At 43.9% G+C, this 19,915-nt stretch overlaps 1 protein-coding gene across 1 annotated transcript in view; it reads right to left on the bottom strand.

Annotated features, from left to right (window-relative positions):
• LOC144503632 (sodium-driven chloride bicarbonate exchanger-like) overlaps positions 1–19,915 on the bottom strand; it is a 267,586-nt gene that overhangs the window by 30,042 nt on the left and 217,629 nt on the right. Inside the window, exons 15-18 of the mRNA XM_078228280.1 lie at positions 15,606–15,711; positions 7,480–7,641; positions 4,561–4,674; positions 978–1,139 (exon numbers count right to left, since the gene is read on the bottom strand). Coding sequence (XP_078084406.1) covers positions 978–1,139; positions 4,561–4,674; positions 7,480–7,641; positions 15,606–15,711 — 544 coding nt within the window. The remainder of the gene's footprint in view (positions 1–977; positions 1,140–4,560; positions 4,675–7,479; positions 7,642–15,605; positions 15,712–19,915) is intronic.

Raw genomic sequence — 19,915 nt, forward strand, 5'->3', positions numbered from 1 at the left:
ACAGAACTCAGATACATTGACAGAAACAGAGAGCATAAAGAGAAGATAAAGGATGGCAATGATTTGAGTTGGAGGCTGATGTGTGCCAATTAGCAAGATTGGCTTGAACTTTTGTTGTATTGATAAATGGATTGATAAATGAAAAAGAATCAGAGAATCATAAAATAGCTACAGTGCATAAGGAGGCCATTCAGCCCATCGGGCATGCACCTACAACAATCCCACCCAGGTCCTATCCCTATAACCCTATGTATTTATGCTGCTAATTCCCCTGACAGTGAGGAGCAATTTAGCATGGCCAATCAACCTAATCCACAAATCTTTTGGACTATGGGAGGAAACCAGAGCACCTGGAGGAAACCCACGAAACTCGAAGAATTCTTTATTGTTACATCAGCCATACGTACATCACACATAAACATCCCAGACGTTTTTCCATAATTATAGATTACAAAACAGGCCACAGGAGGGGCCACTATAATCATCCTCAACTGATTGAAATTAGCAAACATGCTGCAGAATTTGGTGTCCCAACAATAAGGGCTCAGTTATAAGTGAATGTGTTCAGTACTAATTTATTGTCATTTAGAAATCATTAGAGCCAATGCGTTTGGCTGGTAAAAATGCTTACTGTCACCCGTTGAAGGAATGAGTGGAAGGAGAAGGTCAAATAAAGTAATAACACAAGCACAGCCAATTTAAATGGGGAAATGATCCAAACAAAATAAAGATGAGGCAAGGTGCTCATGATTCTGCCTGAAGGTTTCAATTTCATAAGCACAGTGCACCAGTGTTGTAATAGATTTAAAAAAACAACTTGGCTGTTATCATCATTAAGGTAATGACACATTCCAAACTTAATCTACATAATCAAGAATGCACCATACAGAAGACTAACAAACTCAAAGCAGACAATGCGTTTAAAAATAATACTGATTAAAATGTGTTGCTTATTCAAAGATCATGTCTACACCCACCTTCAATTTGTGTTCCTTCCTGTTTATAATAACTGCAGTGATTTGCTGGTCCATGAAGATGAGTATGGTACAAAGCAGGGCTGGAATAAAAGCTGCTATTATTGTCCACCATGGGTTTGGACCCAAAGGATTAATTAACCAACCACGGTCATCCCTAGTTGGCTACAACAAAAATAAATCAAGTCAAAAATCATAATATTTGCAATGAAGCAGATCCCTGACACCACATTATGGTGTCTTTATTCCTTCTTCACTTTACATTTCTTAGATTATTAAATATTTAGATTACTTGCCTAATGGCATGACTATGAGAACAACTTTGTTGATCTTACGATTGAGATTGCTCCAAAGGCAACAAGTAGAAAAACATCAATCTGTCAATTACTTTTAAATTACAGGAAGTATTCTCACGGCATCTGTTATAATCTTGTTAGAGCCCCAAATTATCTAGTTAATATTATAATTCCTAAAACTAAAAGTTATATTCTAAAACACATGGATTATGAACTAGATTTTCACACCAGCTCCACACCACCCACCCCTCTCCCAACCACACAGAAGAAATGAACGTACATCACCCTCATGATACTTTTTGATTTATTCCAGTTAAAATATTACAATTTACAATGGGTGGAATCTTACCATACTTTTTTCAAACTGTTGGTTCCGGGGAGAAAGCCGGTGAGAATCCCGTTGGCGCCAGCGAAAGGAAATCTCACGGAATTGAGTTTCTTTAAGATTTTTTTTACCTACATGAATCATGCCATGCTCATGGCAGCTGATTCGTTCGCTCCAGGATAACTTCATCTCTGCAATCAATGGAGCGCTCCGTACACAGGGATCCCCAGCACTTGTTCCAGACCCAGTCAAGGAGATGGCTGCCAGGGAGCCAGCGCCAAGATTCTCCGAGGGAGCCCTGACCAAACTCCTGTATGCTGTGGAGCAGAGGTGGGACGTCCTGTACCTGCGTTCCTGCAGACGTCCTTCCACCAAGATCACCATCCCCTGCTTGAGGGGCAGTGGCAGCCTTAGTAAGTGCCAATTCGCTACGGAAGAGGACAGGGCAGCAGTGCTGCAAGAAGATGAATGACCTTCTTTCCACAGCCAGGTAAGTCTGCCTCCTCAAGTCTCCTGCTGCACCCCTCTCACCTCCACGAAGATCTCTCACCCAGCCATCCTCACGGGTTCCCAAAAACTACTTAGTTGTGGAGGGCACAGCAGACCACAATGATGCAGGTGAGCTCTCAGTCCATGTGCTAGCAGCTCTTGTATGACCTGGCAAAGGTGGTTCACTGTCTCTCGGGACAGACACAATCTTCTCTGGCACTGCAGCTCTGACATCTGGAAGTAGGATGTTTGACAGCAGAAGACCCTTTGTCAGTAGTTTCTCCTACGAGACTCCACCATCTGTCGTTGTTCCCCCGGAAGAGCAGGGGAACCCAGCCTCCCCCTCCTCTGCAGGGCGCTGGTCCTGGCCACATGCAACAGCATGTTGATGTCGCTGCTGCTTGTCAATCATGATCAGTAGAATGGCCAACTGACCTCCTTATGTTACATATGTAAGGGACTGAGGAAAATGTGTGGGGAAGACATTTACCAGTGTTCTTTGTCCCTTGTGGGTTTCAGTGTCCTGTTTGCCAGGCGGGTGCTGTGAACAGGATGCTGTTGGTTGAGTGATGTGGGCTGGGCCAATGGGATTGCTCTGGGGGCAGGAGGAAAAAAAGGCGCCAGGAAGTGAAGCAGTGCAGAGCTGGAGAGGGAGTGTGCAGAGAGAGCTTTTTCCAGGCAGTGAGAATTCGGTTTGGAGTGAGAGGCAGCCAGGCGTTCCCCTGCCTGTTCTTTTCATTACTGCCGAGGAGGAGAGCCTTCAGCGCACTCGACCTACTTTGCTGCACGGATAGCTTGCGGCACCTCTGCCTCCTGCGGCATCATCTTCCACACGTGTGTCTCTTCTGGACTGTGTGTGTGTGTCGTGAGTAACTGGTGGGGACTATACAATCCAACTGGAACAGTATCTACAAATGTGTTACTGAGGACGAGTTTCCCCATGTGTGCACCAACGGATGGGCCCCAACGGTTATAGATCAGAGCTCACCGTTTTATGTCTGTTAATTATATTTGTTATTAAATTTATTTTTGATATTCCGATTACAGTACTGACATTTACTGGGTAAACAGGGAATTAGCCAAATCAACATCAACCGCTAGGAATTCGGGATCCTGTTGATTGAATATTTAAATAGTAGCCCCATATAGTGGTCAGCAGGGGGTTACACATACCTTAATAACTATCTTACTACATGCAATACACACAAGAATCATTCCCCGCATTGTCCAAATCCATTTACAAGTCCATCTCAGAAATCGTATACTGCTGAATCCATATCCATGTTAAGATGTAAAACTTGGGTGTAATCTTATAGGTTTGCCATATCGGTCGATAGGCATGGTGAGCCGGTAAGGTAGGGTAAGAGGCAAAAAATCGGATTCACGCCCTGCTGTTCACCTCTCGTGATCTTACCATCACTGTTTTGCTGGCGATATCAGCTCCACGACCAGGAAGGGCATTATTGTCCTTTAGGGAAGGAAATCTGCCATCCTTACCTTGTCTGGCCGACATGTGACTCCAGAGCCACAGCAATGTGGTTGACTGTCACCTGCCCTCGGGCAACTAGGGATGGGCAATAAATGCTGGCCAGCCAGAGAAGCCCATGTCCCACGAATGAATAAAATAAAAATAATGAGTCCTGGACACTATCGTCTGAGCTCACCTATCTTAACTCGTTCGACGGTCGAAGTCTTCACCGGCGTGAATCACAGATCTCCCCACACTGGCACTGGGGGGCGGGGCCTGAAAGTTTGGGGACTGAGGGGGGGGAAGACTGAGAAGGGGTAGAGCCTGGTGGGGGAGTGGTAGGGGGGAGTTCTGTAGTGGGGGGAGGGAAGGAGGGTAACTCTGCAGAATGGGGGTTTGAGCAGTGGAGGGGGGGGCAATGTCTGGGGCAGCGATCGGGGGTTGGGAGGTCAATGTCCAGGGTGGCAATCGGAATTGTGGGAGAGTCAATGTCCATGGGGGGTAGGGGTGGAGTGACAGGAGATCTCCCAGTGTACTATGCACACAGTATGCATAATGGTGCCCCAGGAACTGAGCAACTGGCTTCACCGGCGAGCTGAAGTTCCTCCCACTCTACTGGCAAGATTCGCATGACTACTGTTTTGCACAGACTGCCGTATGTTCGCCCATGCAATGCCAGGGAAGTTACAGAGATGGGGAAAAAATAGCCTTTAGTTGGGACCTCAGATGGCTTCAATGCCCATGGAGCAATCTGCCAATTCCTGTGGCTACCTGCCCTTGATAAAGTCACCTGGATGCAGGACAGCAATATGGAAACATCCTGAAAGAGTTTCTCAGTACTTTCCCTGCACCCCCACTTCTAAACGTGCCTCTATCAGACTGGGAAAAGTCAGCTCTGTGTGTCTCATGATCACTTGGGTGCTGCAACCTTCTCTGGTTCCATTTGTTAAAACCTGTTATAGAAAATGCCATATTAAAGTAACTTGCAAAATGAATTATACACATTACCTTGAAAACACTGGGAACTTGGAGCTTTGGCGATGGGATCCCAAGTCCATAATCAATTAAAACCATAGTTGCAATACTAAGAAAGACAGCAAAATCACTGACTGTTGATCGTACCTGTGATAAGAAAGTAAATCTTATTACTCATATTTTAAAAGGACTCAATGATTTACTGGGAATAGGAGTGAAATATTAGTCACAACAAATGCATAGATATTGTAGATTAAGGTGTCTCATGTCTAGGCTAAAGCTAAAAATAAAAATCAAGGTTTAAGCATCTCACAAAGGCTTAGGAATGATGCCAGTATTGATTGGGGCTGGAACACTGCACTATCATGCAGGAATGAACAGCAAAAAACGCAAGTGCAGGTGGGAGGGGGGAGACAAAAGTGCAATTATTCATTCAGATCATGGACCTGGACACTCTCTTTGAACATCTTACAGTCTCATGGGCTGCATTGAATCAGGTATGACAGTAACGCGAGGAAGAAGTGCTACAAAGCTAAGTGTAAAATTGTTTTTTGTGGGCTCAGAGAGCAATAATCATCCTCCAGTCTCCATAGAGAATAATGTGGCATGCTTCTGCCACTGTCTCCTTCCTTCCCACACCCAAAGACCTATATTGTTGTAGGGTGTTGGTTACTGTTTGGTAGGTCTTAAGAAGTCCTCATAATCATACGTGGGTTAACTTAATCTTCACTGTTTCCTGGAACTATTTACAAATATACAGTAAAGGGTACAAGCTCAGAGCTGATTCCATACTAACTGGCACACACAGTTCTATCGAACACGAGATTGATGCTACTGGTGCCTGAGTAGGTGAGTACTGGAGCCCATATGAGAGAGAGTGTGTGGGAAAGTAGCAGGGAGCGAGGAAGTGGTAGCCTCGCTACAATAACTAGTTTTTATTAAAATCTTTTGTAAGTTGGAGCCAAGGCACCTTCCATTCCTAAGCTTTCATTGGCCTTCCATTTTTGAAAGTCCACCAGCTATCCTTAATTGGATGGAGAACCTGCATCCAGGCCAATTAAGTGGGCACCTCCTAAAATTCTCAATGAGTGAATGTTTCTCACCCCTCAGTGACAGTGAAAAATTGTCCCTATATCATTTTGCCACCCGTGGAAAAATCCAGTCCCTAATGTGCAAACCAATAATCTTTATCAAATACTACACATGCATGACATTCAGAGCTTCACCTCAGCACCATTCCCTTATTGCATTGCTTCCACACACAGTCTGTCATTCAATCATGACAGCCATGCCACTCAAAACACATTGCACTTCTCTTTTGCAAGCCAAGGTGGTGCATAACCATTGGAGATATAACTATTGGAGATATAGGAAGGATGTCCGAGGTAGGTTTTTTACTCAGAGAGTGGTACGGGTGTGGAATGGACTGCCTGCAGTGATAGTGGAGTCAGAAACTTTAGGAACATTTAAGAAGCTATTGGATAGGCACATGGAGTACTTCGGGATGATAGGGAGGAAAGAGCTTGATCTGGGTTTCAGACAAAGCTCGGCACAACAACGTGGGCCGAAGGGCCTGTTCTGTGCTGTACTGTTCTATGTTCTATAACCAGAGGCAGCAGAAACTAACCAATAGGAGATAGGCACATCTGCATATCCTTACCCCAATGGAGGAAATGATAATTGCCATCATTGGAGTAGCCATCACAGAGGTTACGGTCAGCAGTGGTGCTGAAACCATCACAGATGATGGTATCTCCTTACCTAATCTTCCTTTGCCTGCAGCCAAGGAACCAGACAAGGGTAATATGTGCCAACTTACCGGGTGTAGGATCACACATGATTTATACTGCAGAGAATTCACATACACTTTGATGGGGTGGCCAGCAGAAGGTGCCTGATGGGTAGAAAGCTTGTGCTCACTGTCACAGAAGATGGAAGAGATAGACCACATTGACTTGCCTTAATGCTTTGCTCAGAGCTTATAGTCCATTCTTTCCAGAGTTGGAGTGGTGGCCAATTTCATTTGCACAATCATGGACCCAACCACAAGACAGTATCCAATGGCCAATGTCCTAGCCTCCAATACAGCTCAAGAGAGGCCACTGAACAGAAATTGCAGCACAAGGGGAATCATCTAACATCTGAATATTTCAATGGAAACCCAGGCTGAAGATGGTAAGCTCAGCTCATTGCCGTGCAAGCTCAGACTACTGTCTCATGGATGTTGACACCAATGTTCAAACAGACTTGTTGATTCTCATTGCAGTCCAACTTGTCCTCAAACAGATGACTAGGTGAGCTGAGGTGCTGCCAGAGTGCATGATAGTGGTGCCACGGAGCACAAACTGACTGCCCTCTCTTAGGATGTCGGCACATGTCTTCCCATCAATATCTCCCTGCCAATGTCCTTGTTGGCTGCCAGCCTGCCAGTCCACCTGTCGTCTGTGCCGGGATGACGCAGTCTGAAGCAGGCACATGCCATCGGCACAATTTTGGAGGCAGAAGGCACTCAAAAGCATTGAGAAACCATACACTAATGACCAAATTTCATGACCACAATCTTCCAGCTCAGCAAATAGAACTGACCACAACTCATTCAAATGCCAAAAAGCAAAACGAAGCTTAAAATTAATTTTAAAGCATTGGTAATTATATCTCAAAATTGTACCATTTCTAAACCACACTTGCTTTCAAATACCTGTTATTCTTCTGAGTATGCACTAGATGGCAATGTTTTCCGCACTAACAAGCAGCAAATTGAAAGAGGCACTGAGTTCATGAAAAACCATAATATAATAATATAGGTCACACTGAGCATTGTGAACTTTGTATATTTTATCGCTGATGATAAAGACCTTCTACTTCCTTAAGCAAGAAAGAGTTGTCAAGTATTTTTCACAAAGACCATTTCCCTTCAGGACACTGTTGAGCTGTAATAATAAAAACATTTACCTTAGTAGGAAAGTACCGGCTGGTTTTAAATTGCTTCAGGAAATGCGATAATGTACATGTGGAAAAGAACAGTATAATTGACCAGAACAGAACATCTGGAACATACGGACCATGGTGTCCACAGGCTGTCCCAATAAAGTCTCCGTGAAATTGTATGCATTCCTAAAACACAAACATGTCCTGTCAGTAGCTCACAGACTAAAGTGCAACAGAATTTTGTAAATTTGATCTTTGAGAGCTGGTCATGTCATTAAATGAACAGTTCCACAATAAATAGTTATGCCAATAAATGACAGAATAAATTAAGCACTTTAATTCTTCTTGCAATGTTTGTATTGGAAAAATATTTTGTACTTCCACTTAATGCCAGACTGGTTAAGCTGTATTTATTTCTAGCTTTGAACTTGCATCTTCCAAAAGTTTTGTTCTTATCTCTCCTGTTGCAATTCAAAGTTTATCTTTCATGAAACCCACCTTCAAGTTTCTTGACCTGATTTCCACAAAATAACTATCTAGCTCCATGCAAGCTAACCTTGCAATGGTTTCCCTTTCCTCAGTTAGAGAGGACCTCTGACAGACATTAGGCCCCTACTGAACAGATGCAAGTGGCCTAACACCTGTTTTAAGCAGACACTCAAAATGCCTGAAAATGGGCCTGACAAATTTAGTTGGAGGCTGACTGCTTGCAGAGCATTCCACTCTGTTTGGGTTTAAAATGCAATCAGTTCTGTAGACCAGGTCGTCTCGTGACTACGTGATGACGTGGTCACGTGGAGCATCATGGAGCTGGAGCTGGTCGGAATTCCCCACAACCTCAGGCAGAGTAGATGTGTTAATACAAGTTTGTATGTTCAGTTAATAAACCTCCCATTTGTTGAAAGTCCCTTGTGCAGTCATTGATTCAAAGACCACACAGATCTACAAGGTGTCAGGACTGGCAGTATGACTTCGAAACATAGACCCATTTCTTTCCGATGAGAATGTGGCAGAAAATTGGGACAGATTGAAGCAGGAATTGATCATCTTCTGTGGTGCTGCACTGTCTAAAAAGAACTAAAAAGGTACAAGCCTATACTCTGCTGAACACAGCAATTGTGAAGTTTAGATTGCTTAAATTTGATTCAGAGGATCATGCAATGATCCTACAGAAATTCATTGAAATATGCTCCCCGCTTAAAAGCATAATTTTAGACCACCACATATTCCATTCTACTAATCAGGAACCGTTCGAATCAATCCAGTCCTTCACGCACACGCTAAAGATCTTAGCAGCAAAATGTGCATTTGGAGAGTTTACTGATGAATTCGTTAGAGATCAGTTGGTAGGGGGCACTGAAAATAATGTACTCCAAAAATAGTGACTGAAACAGAAGGACCTGACTTTAGAGTCTGCTTTAGAAATGTGCATTTTAAACGAGTAGTCCAAGAGGTCAGAGAATTCAGGCGGGAAACAGCACGGTTTAGGAGGTAAAGAGATGTATGCACAGTACAGTGGGCGCTCTGCATCAACTGCAGCAGCCTGTGTACACAATTGATGGACAATCTGAAACATTGCATAAAGATTGCCAGCGGGAAACGGCAGCATTTTGGCGGGACACTGGAGTATTTTTAGTTCAGGGGGTGCCTTGCACCAACTGCAGTGGCCAGCACCCACCAAACAGGGTACAATCTTTTGCCTTTGGAAAAAAGTGTCATCACTGTGGAAGTAGAATCACTTTGCTAAATGACAGCTGTCTTTCTCCCATGCCAGCAGTACCCAGGGACAGGCATGTAACTAGGATTAGTAAATTACACTGCCATCTGAATGAACTGCCCAAAACACCATCAATGCAATCATCCGTGTTATATTGTGAAAGTGTGCAATTGGCCACTCAGAGGAGAAATATTCACCACAAGACAGATAATCTCAACCAATACCAAGTTAAAAGTCAACATCGACAAGGGTTGGAGTGCCATGTTCTATTCAGAAACAAACTGTGAGAAATAGACCTGGAGGCAACACTGGATGCCAACCAGCAGTCAACCTCGTGGTTTACGGTGGACAATCACCACCGAGGTCATGGCCACACTTCACTGCATACAGGGAAACTTCGACATCCACATTGTGGCCCAAAATCTTGAACCGCTACTCGGGCTCTGGGACTGCATCTTGTTAGGGCTCATTCAACTTGGCCCAAAACTCCACACTGCGCAACTTTAAGCCCCGGAGATGACAAGGTACAGTGACATTATTGACTGTCAGACAATTGGCAAGCTCCCGGTTATATACCAAAGATGACTAGATTAGATGTCTTAGTCACACCAACAATGTGCACCAAGAATGATATTGATTGCGATGAAGCAGAAGGTCATCAATGAGCTACATCGAATGTCAGAAATGGGCATAATTACCCCAGTGGAAGAGGCCACAGAATGGGTTTCGACAACAGTAGCACAGTAAAAAGATGGTACAGTCAGGATATGTATTAACCCTGTAATCCAAAACACTACTCAGGCCACTTCACCCCATGAATTCTGTAGAACAGGCCATCTTAGATATACCACAAGCAAGAGTATTTAATGTGTTAGATACAAAATGCAGATTTTGGCAAATCCCACTGGCATCCTCAAGATTGACTACATTTATGTCCCCGGTAGGCAGATGTCGCTTTCTCTGAATGCCATATGGTATCTCTACCAGCAGTGGGGAGTTACAGTGCCTATTGGAACAGCTCTTTGCAGATCAACCACCTGAAATCATATTTGATGACATCCTGATCTGGGATTGTACTGTCGCAGAACATGATAATTGCTGTCATTATGTCCTAAACAAAGTCAGGGATATCAATTTGAAGCTCAACACTACAAAGTGTCAATTCAAGTTCAACCAGGTGCAGTATGTGGGCCACCTGCAGATAGACGGTGGTGTAAAACCTGATCCAGAGAAGACTGCGAACAAACGCCAAATGCATATTCTGGCCAATATGCACGCTTTACAGCGTTTCTTGAGTATGACAAACTACCTCTTAAAATCCATTCCTTACTATAGTGATATTATTGAATCATTTTGTCCTACGTCAGGACATGGAATGGTGTTGGCAAGAACACCATACAATGTCGTTCAACAGACTCAAATGATCATTGGCATTTCCACCAGTTTTACAATACTCCAGTGTCCAAGCTCCTATCCTAATCTCCGCACATGTGTCACAGTGTGGACTTGATACAGCATGCATACAAAATTGAAGACCAATAACTTTTGCTTCGAGGGCATTCGCTAACTCAGAAATGCAGTATACGCAAATCCAAATAAAGTTCATTGTCCTGGTTCTTGCATGTCAAAAATTCCACGACTTTATCTGTGATCATCCGGCAACTTTACGCTTAGAGAATTAGAGAATTATGCTTAGAGCCCAAAGAGGTAGGGGAGATCCTAAATGAATACTTTGCGTCGGAATTCACAGAGAGGGATGTGTTGACTGGGAGTGTCTCGGAGGGGAGTGTTGACCCGTTAGACAAAATCTCCATTATAAGGGAGGAAGTGTTAGGTTTTTTAGGGAATATAAAGACTGACAAATCCCCAGAGCCTGATGGAATCTATCCCAGGCTGCTCAGGTAGACGAGAGATGAAATCGCTGAGCCTCTGACGCAAATCTTTGTCTCGTCACTGGACACAGGTGAGGTCCCAGAGGATTGGAGGATAGCTAATGTGGTCCCGTTATTTAAGAAGGGTAGGAAAGATAACCCGGGAAATTATAGGCCGTTGAGCTTGACGTCCGTGGTAGGGAAGTTGTTGGAGAGGATTCTTAGAGATAGGATGTATGCGCATTTAGAAAGGAATAAACTCATTAACGATAGTCAGCATGGTTTTGTGAGAGGGAGGTCATGCCTCACTAACTTGGTGGAGTTTTTTGAAGAAGTGACTAGAATGGTTGACGAGGGAAGGGCCGTGGATGTCGTCTATATGGACTTTAGTAAAGCGTTTGACAAAGTCCCTCATGGTAGGTTGGTGCAAAAGGTTGGATCTCATGGAATTAAAGGGGAGGTGGCTAGATGGGTGGAGAACTAGCTTGGTCACAGAAGACAAAGGGTGGTAGTGGAAGGGTCTTTTTCCGGCTGGATACCTGTGACTAGTGGTGTTCCGCGGGGCTCTGTATTGGGACCTCTGCTGTTTGTGATTTATATAAACGATCTGGAAGAAGGTGTAACTGGGGTGATCAGTAAGTTTGCGGACGACACAAAAATGGCTGGACTTGCAGATAGTGAGGAACATTGTCAGAGGCTACAGAAGGATATAGATAGGCTGGAAATCTGAGCAAAGAAATGGCAAATGGAGTTCAATTCAGATAAATGCGAAGTGATGCATTTTGGTAGAACTAACGTAGTGGGGAGCTATATGATAAATGGCAGAACCATAAAGGGTGTCGATACGCAGAGGGACCTGGGTGTGCAAGTCCACAAATCCTTGAAGGTGACGTCACAGGTGGAGAAGGTAGTGAATAAGGCATATGGCATGCTTGCCTTTATAGGACGGGGCATAGAGTATAAAAGTTGGGGTCTGATGTTGCAGTTGTATAGAACGTTGGTTCGGCCGCATTTGGAATACTGCGCCTAGTTCTGGTCGCCACACTACCAGAAGGATGTGGAAGCTTTAGAGAGAGTGCAGAGGAAGTTTACCAGGATGTTGCCTGGTATGGAAGGACTTAGTTATGAGGAGAGATTGGGTAAACTGGGGTTGTTCTCACAGGAAAGACGGAGGATGTGGGGTGACCTAATAGAGGTGTATAAAATTATGAAAGGCATAGATAGGGTGAACGGTGGGAAGCTTTTTCCCAGGTCGGTGCTGACGTTCACGAGGGGTCATAGGTTCAAGGTGAGGCGGGGGAGGTTTAACATGGATATCAGAAGGACGTATTTTACACAGAGGGTGGTGGGGGCCTGGAATGTGCTGCTGGACAAGGTGGTTGCGGCAGACACACTGGGAACATTTAAGACTTATCTAGATAGCCACATGAACGGAGTGGCATTGGAGGGATACAAAAGAATGGTCTAGTTTGGACCAGGGAGTGGCGCGGGCTTGGAGGGCCAAAGGGCCTGTTCCTGTGCTGTATTGTTCTTTGTTCTTAACTGTGCAAATTGACCATCAACCATTCATAAATACCCTGTCTGCCTCTTCCATTGCAAATGCATGGCTACAATACATGATATTAAGCCTACAATGCTAAACATCAATGTGTTGTATAAATGCGGCAAGGAACTCAACTTAGCCCATGCCATCTCCAGAACCTTCCTATCCACCACAGACCAGGCTGATCATGAGGCAGACATTGGCATCATGGAGGTAGAGGTACTTTCCTTCTGCCGCATCCAGTAGGTGAAGCAGGTATTACAGCAAGATGTCATGTACACTTGACTACACAATGTCATCAAGGCTGGCCAGAAACCTCTAAGGAGCTTCCTCATGACCTGTGTGTGTTCTGTGCTTTTAGAGGAACTAACCATTCAAGATGGTCTAAACGTGCGAGGCCCACGATTCGTCATTCCGCCTGCTCTCCAGCAGTACTACACCCAGCAAATCCATCAAGGGCACCCTGGATTGGATACAACTAAGGCCAGGACCAAAGAGTTGCTGTATTAGCATAGTGGTTAGCACTGCTGCTTCACAGCTCCAGGGACCTGGGTTTGATTCCCGGCTCAGGTCACTGTCTGTGCGGAGTTTGCACATTCTCCCCGTGTCTGCGTGGGTTTCCTCCGGGTGCTCCGGTTTCCTCCCACAGTCCAAAAATGTGTGGGTTAGGTTGATTGGCCAAGCTAAATTGCCCCTTAGTGTCCCAGGATGTGTAGGTTAGAGAGATTAGCGGGTAAATATGTAGGGATACGGGGATAGGGCCTGGGTGGGATTGTTGTCGGTGCAGACTCGATGGGCCGAATGGCCTCTTTCTGCACTGTAGGTTTCTATGGTATTGGCCCTCTTTGCAAGCTGATATTCAGAGAGAGCTCTCCTGTTGCTCCCCCTGCAACGTGCTTAAACCAGACCAAACAAAAGAGAAAAAGGTCATGACTGACAATTACTAGCCAGTGTGTCTCTGCTAAATTCCGTACCTTTGCTTCCAGTTGAGATTTTCTTCATGTAACAACCAGCCGATTATATCCACAGTCCAATGGGCTCAGTGAAAGTGCTGTATGCTCTGCCAAACAACTTCTGGAAAAGTGTGCATGGGACAATACTAATTTCTATGCTGTGCGTCTCAGCCTGCTTAATGTCCCCAACATGTTCTGCCCTCCTCAGCTCAACGGCTCTTCTCCAGATGCAAGAGGAGCATGATCCTGATCGCCAAGGCTATGTTGCAGCCAGAATTTGTACCCAGCCCGCATGAAGCACAGCTACAATGTAGAAGGTGAAACGGCAGAAAGCCAAATTTCGGTTTGATAAGACTGCCAAACCATTTTTAGAGCTGAGCATTGGAGAGTCAGTTAGGGTACAAACATTCTACATTCTCAGCCAATGTGGAAATGTGGGACATGTGTAGAGGAATTGCCATCTTGGGGTTGTATGCGGTAGAAGTGAACGACCAAATAAACTAGCGCAACCCCAGGCATACGCGCACAACTAGCAAAGTTGTTCCTTCACAGCAATCGGCAAGTCAGGAAGAAGGGATCTCACCAGCTCTACTGAGAAATGCACTACCACCAATCCCAGAGGCCCACGAGCCCGCAACAACCTCCATGGAACAACAACAGTTACCACGGCAACGAGTGCCACGAGAACGACACTCCCCGGAGAGGGAACATCATTCAGAAAAACAGCAAATGTCAATGTGCATGAGTAACATTAATGGATGTGCACGATTTAAGGACTTAAAGGATTTAAATATGCAATCAGGTACAGAGATTGACTGGTAGAACAAACAGTTGTGAATGCATGACAGCAGTGGGTGTGGAGTGGGTAACTTGTGTAACTCAGCTATACATGATCATGCATGCAAATTAGTCCAGAGTTCCCTCGGAAAATGGAGATATTTCTATCTTTGTTCGCTATGAAAAAGGCTTGTTTGGGTTTGAAATGCAATCAGTTCTACATGGCATACCAGGCTTGCCATTGTCATGTGACTATGCCTAGAGGCCGTCTCTCTGGAGGCTGTCATCTCGAGTTCAGTTTAATAACGACATACAATGATAAAGAAGCTCAGTTGTCCTTAAACCTGAAATACACTCCTAAATTGGTCAGCAATTTATTCAGTGAGGAAATACCACCCCATTGAACTCGTCATAGCCACAGGTCACGGCTCAGGTCAGTGGCCAGCCAATGAGTGGTTGCCCTCCACAAAGATGGCCTGGTAGCAAAGGTTAACATCAGAAGTATACATGACAGTGATGTAGTGATGATGTCAGATCATATGACTGAGAAGTAAGAGAGACCTGGAAGAAGAAATTCCAACCTCCTGTAGAGCTCCAAATGTGTAGATACTTGCTGTAAATAAAGAGTAATGGTTTTGAGAAACCAGAGACTTGAGCAGCATACTTTGGGAGAATAGCCAATCCCCAAAATCCTCATCTAGACGTCAACCACATGATGAAACAGAGGGCATCAATATTTTGAGGTGTCCTCTCATTCCCCCCACCATTGGCAGCTTCTACCTCTGGCAATGGGCTGCCTATGTGTCACTGCTGGCAGGTGTGCACTGGCCACTAATTGGTCAGTTCGCTAAAAAGCGTGCCATGCATCTGACACCCAACATGGTGCCAGACCAGACTCTGGAATTCACCTGACATCTAATTCCTGACCTCACAAATAAAGTTCGGCTTGCCGTTTCCTCTTACAAGTTGGACTAGCATACAAATCATTTGCTTTTACTTGCAGAGTGAAAAGTAGGTTACCCGAATGCTAAATTTTATATAATTGTATGCCATTAAACTCTTTACCCTGGATGTTTTAGATTAGAATTTTAATATTAAATACAAACTACTACTAAATACTAAATATTAAATACAAACTGTATTTGTTTAAATTTTAATATATACAGTTTTTCTAAATAAAATATATTTTGCAGAAGTACGATTGTCCGAAGCTTAATTTTCCTTCTAGCTTCACTAAATGGCCCCACGCACCATTACATCTGATATATGTGGCTTCAATTCAAACTTACTGACAGTGTCATATTTCCCCATGGAATTTCCGTTGCTGTGATATTGAAGTTATTCCAGTACTGCAAAGTTTTATTGCTCATGATTTGCGGTTCTACACAAATGCATCTGTAACAAACATATATATATTTACCAAGAGGAAAATTAGAATAACTTATCTAAGTCACATAAACATCAGAAAACCAATATGACTATCTTCTTTATCTTTGCTCCAGATGTAGTCAGTAAGTGGCCCAACCTTCATGAAAGACTGCCTGTCAAGCACTTTATTACTATTAATACATGCAAAAGTTTCATGCTGCAAGTGCTATATCATTTCAATAACTGCATTTGTTTAAGGTATTTACCAAATTTTGCACATGAAGGTACTTAGATTCGCCTTTTATTTAGGAAGTCAATTTCTATTCTGCTGACAGGATTGTCCTTTCAATCGCTCTAATCTAAATCCCATTTGGTGTTTGCTAAATAAGTGGGAGTTCTGCTGAAGTATCATTGTCCGGAAACATTAACTGTTCCTCTTTCCACAGATAGGGTTTGACCTGCTAAGTTTTGAAGCATTTTCCGTTTTTATTTCAGATTTCCATAATTCACTGTATTTTTCTTTTGTTTCAGTGAGAGGTATCCTTTCATAAAAAGTAAATGCTGCATTTGAATCAGTATCCAAAGTGACCAGCCAAGCTCCAAATTTGAGGTGAATGTGTTATGCATTCACTTTTGTATTTCAATAAGACAAAATCCTTTGCATGGGAATTACCTGCATTCTACCTACATTATTGTATGCCTGTGTCTTGTAAATTCCTTATCTGGAAAGTCTTGATATGGCTTTTCCTTACCTAAGTGATACTGGCTAACCATGCAACCAATAGCACTGGTGCATGAAAGCAGCAAAACCTGCATCTCAGCTAAGAGGAAACAGACCAACCAGCTACACCTAAATCCAGAGCAGAGAAGCTTGCACCAAATTTGATTCACAATACAGTGACATGTAACAGTCCTGATGGAAAAAATTCTGTGAACAAAATGAGCTATTGTGACAAATACTGAAGGCAAAAGTAACAGATTAGAAGCAAATACAAAGGCACTGTCAAGTTGTACAGTTCATTTATAAGTTTGTGAATTGTACCATGAAGCGTTAAGTGATGCGTTTATGCCATAACAGTTCAAGCTGTTTCCTCCGGCCTAACTGTCTTGAACTAGGGGATATGGTCTCAGGTTAATCATAGAATCCTACAGTGCAGAAGGAGGCCTTTCGGCCCATTAAGTCTGCACCAACAACAATCCCATTCAGGACCTATCCCTACAACCCAATGCGTTTACTCTCGCTAGTCCCCCTGACACTAAGGGGCAATTTAGCATGGCCAATCCACCTAACCCACACATCTTTGGACATCTTTGCACATCAGCCATTTCAGACTGAGATAAGGAGAAATCTCTTCACTCAAAGGGTTGTGGATCTTTGAAACTTTCCTCTCCAGAGGAATGTGGATGTTCAGCCATTGAGAATATAAAGGTTCACTTAGTATACGGAACAAAGTAAATGAGCTTGTTGTGGGCATCACAGAGATGTGGCTGGAAGGGGATCAGGGCTGGGATCTAAATACCCAAGGGCATGTGTCCTATCGAAAGGACAGGCAGATGGGCAAAGGGGTCAGGGTTGCAGTGTTAGTAAGGAATGAAATTAAATCGATAACAAGAGTGATATAGGATCAGAAGGCATAGAATCTCTGTGGGTAGAGTTGAGGAATCGCAAAGGTAAAAAGACCCTGATGGGAGTTGTGTACAGGCCCCCTAGCAGTAGTCAAGATGTGGGGCAGAAAATAAATCAGGAGATAGAAAAGGCATATAAAGAGGCAATATTACAATAATCAGGAGGGACTTCAATACGCAGGTGGACTGGGAAAATCAGGTAGGTAGTGGATCCCAAGAAAAGGAATTTGTGGAATGTCTAAGAAATGGTTTTTTGGAGCAGCTTAGAGCCTACTAGGGAACAGGCAATTCTGGATCTGGTGATTTGTAATGAGGCAGACTTGATTAGGGAACTTCCCTTAAGGAGCAGCGACCACAATATGATAGAATTTACCCTGCAGTTTGAGAGGGAGAAGCTGGAATCAGATGTAACGGTATTACAATTAAATAAAGCTAACTACAAAGACATGAGGGAGGAGCTTGATTGGAAAAGGAGCCTAGCAGGGAAGACTGTGGAACAGCAATGGCAGGAGTTTTTGGGGGTTATTCGGGAGGCACAACAGAAATTAATCCCAAGGAAGAGGAAACATGCTAAGGAGAGGAGGAGGCATCCATGGCTGAGACAGCGTAATAGCAAAAGAAAAAGCATACAAAGTGGTGAGGATTAGTGGGAAGCCAGACGATTGGGAAGCTTTTAAATGCGAGCAGAGGACAACTAAAAAAGCAATAAGGGGGGAGATGATGATATAGGAGTGTAAGCTAGCTAGTAATATAATAGATAGGAAGTCTTTTTTCAATATATAAAAGGTAAGAGAGAGGCAAAAATAGACACTGGACCACTGGAAAATGAGGCTGGAGAAGTAATAATAGGAAACAAAGAAATGGCAGAGGAACTGAATAGTCACTTTGCATCAGTCTTCACGGTGGAAGACACCAGTGGGATGCCAGAGCTCCAGGAGAATCAGGGGGCACAGGTGAGTGTAGTGGCCATCACTAAGGAGAAGGTTCTGCGGAAACTGAAAGATCTGAAAGTGGATAAGTCACCTGGACTAGATGGAATACGCCCCAGAGTTCTAGAAGAGAAAGCTGTGGAAATTGTGGAGGCATTGCTGGTGATCTTTCGGCAATCACTGGAGGCAGGGAAGGTCCCAGAGTATTGGAAAGTAACTAATGTAACACCGCTGTTTAAGAAGGGAGGGAGGCAGCAGATGGGAAATTATAGGCTGGTTGGCCTGACTTCAGCCATTTGCAAGATTTGAGTTCATTATTAAAGATGGGTTTGCAGAGTATTTGGAAGTGCATGATAAAATAGGACTAAGTCAGCATGGCTTTGTCAAGGGGAGGTCATGTCTGACAAATCTGTTAGAGTTCTTTGAGGAGGTAACAAGGAAGTTAGATAAAGGAGAACCAGTGGACGTAATTTATTTAGATTTCCACCTTTGACAAGGTGCCGCATAGGAGACTGTTAAATAAGTTAAGAGCCCATGGTGTTAATGGTAAGATCCTGGCATGGATAGAGGATTGGCTGACTGGCAGAAGGCAGAGAGTGGGGATAAAGGGGTCTTTTTCAGGATGGCAGCTGGTGACTAAGTGGTGTGCCTCAGGGGTTGGCGCTGGGACCACAACTTTTCACAATATACATTAACGATTTGGAAGAAGGAACTGAAGGCACTGTTGCTAAGCTTGCAGATAATACAAAGATATGTAGAGGGACAGGTAGTATTGAGGAAGCAGGGGAGCTGCAGAAGAACTTGGACAGGTTAGGAGAGTGGACAAAGAAGTGGCAGATGAAATACAATGTGGAAAAGTGTGAGATTATGCACTTTGGAAGGAAGAATGGAGGCAGAGACTATTTTCTAATTGGGAAATGCTTAGGAAATCAGGGGAAATCAACACACAGGGACTTGGGAGTTCTTGTTCAAGATTCTCTTAAGGTTAACGTGCAGGTTCAGTCGGCAGTTAGGAAGGCAAATGCAACGTTAGCATTCATGTCGAGGGGGCTAGAATACAAGAGCAGGGATGTACTTCTGAGGCTGTATAAGGATCTGGTCAAACCCATTTGGAGTATCATGAGCAGTTTTGGCCCCATATCTAAGGAAGGATGTGCTGGCCTTGGAAAGGGTCCAGAGGAGATTCACAAGAATTATCCCTGGAATGAAGAGCTTGTCGTAAGAGGAACGGTTGAGGAATTTGGGTCCGTACTCATTGGAGTTTAGGAAACCCAAAAGGAAAATAAGATGTTCAACAATAAAAGGTAGAAATTTCATCCACTGACACACTCCTTCAAAAGAAAAAATAGAGGCGAGTATCATGGCTAGTTCCTGATCCGTCATGACACCCACTCCTGCTCAACCTCACACAGCCATATAACTACATATGTGCTGCAGATAAAGAATCATAGAATCATAGAATCCCTACATGCAGAAGGAGGCCATTTGACCTGTCAGGTCTGCACTGACTCTCCGACAGAGCATCTTACCCAGGCCCACTCCCCATCCTATCCCCGTAACCCCACGCATTTACCCCCTCTAATCTCCCTAGCCTACACATCTTGGAACACGAAGGGGCAATTTAGCATGGCCAATCCACTAACCTAACCTACACATCTTTGGAGTGTGGGAGAAAA

The sequence above is a fragment of the Mustelus asterias genome, chromosome 14 (assembly GCF_964213995.1).
Source record: "Mustelus asterias chromosome 14, sMusAst1.hap1.1, whole genome shotgun sequence".
Lineage (NCBI taxonomy): Eukaryota > Metazoa > Chordata > Chondrichthyes > Carcharhiniformes > Triakidae > Mustelus > Mustelus asterias.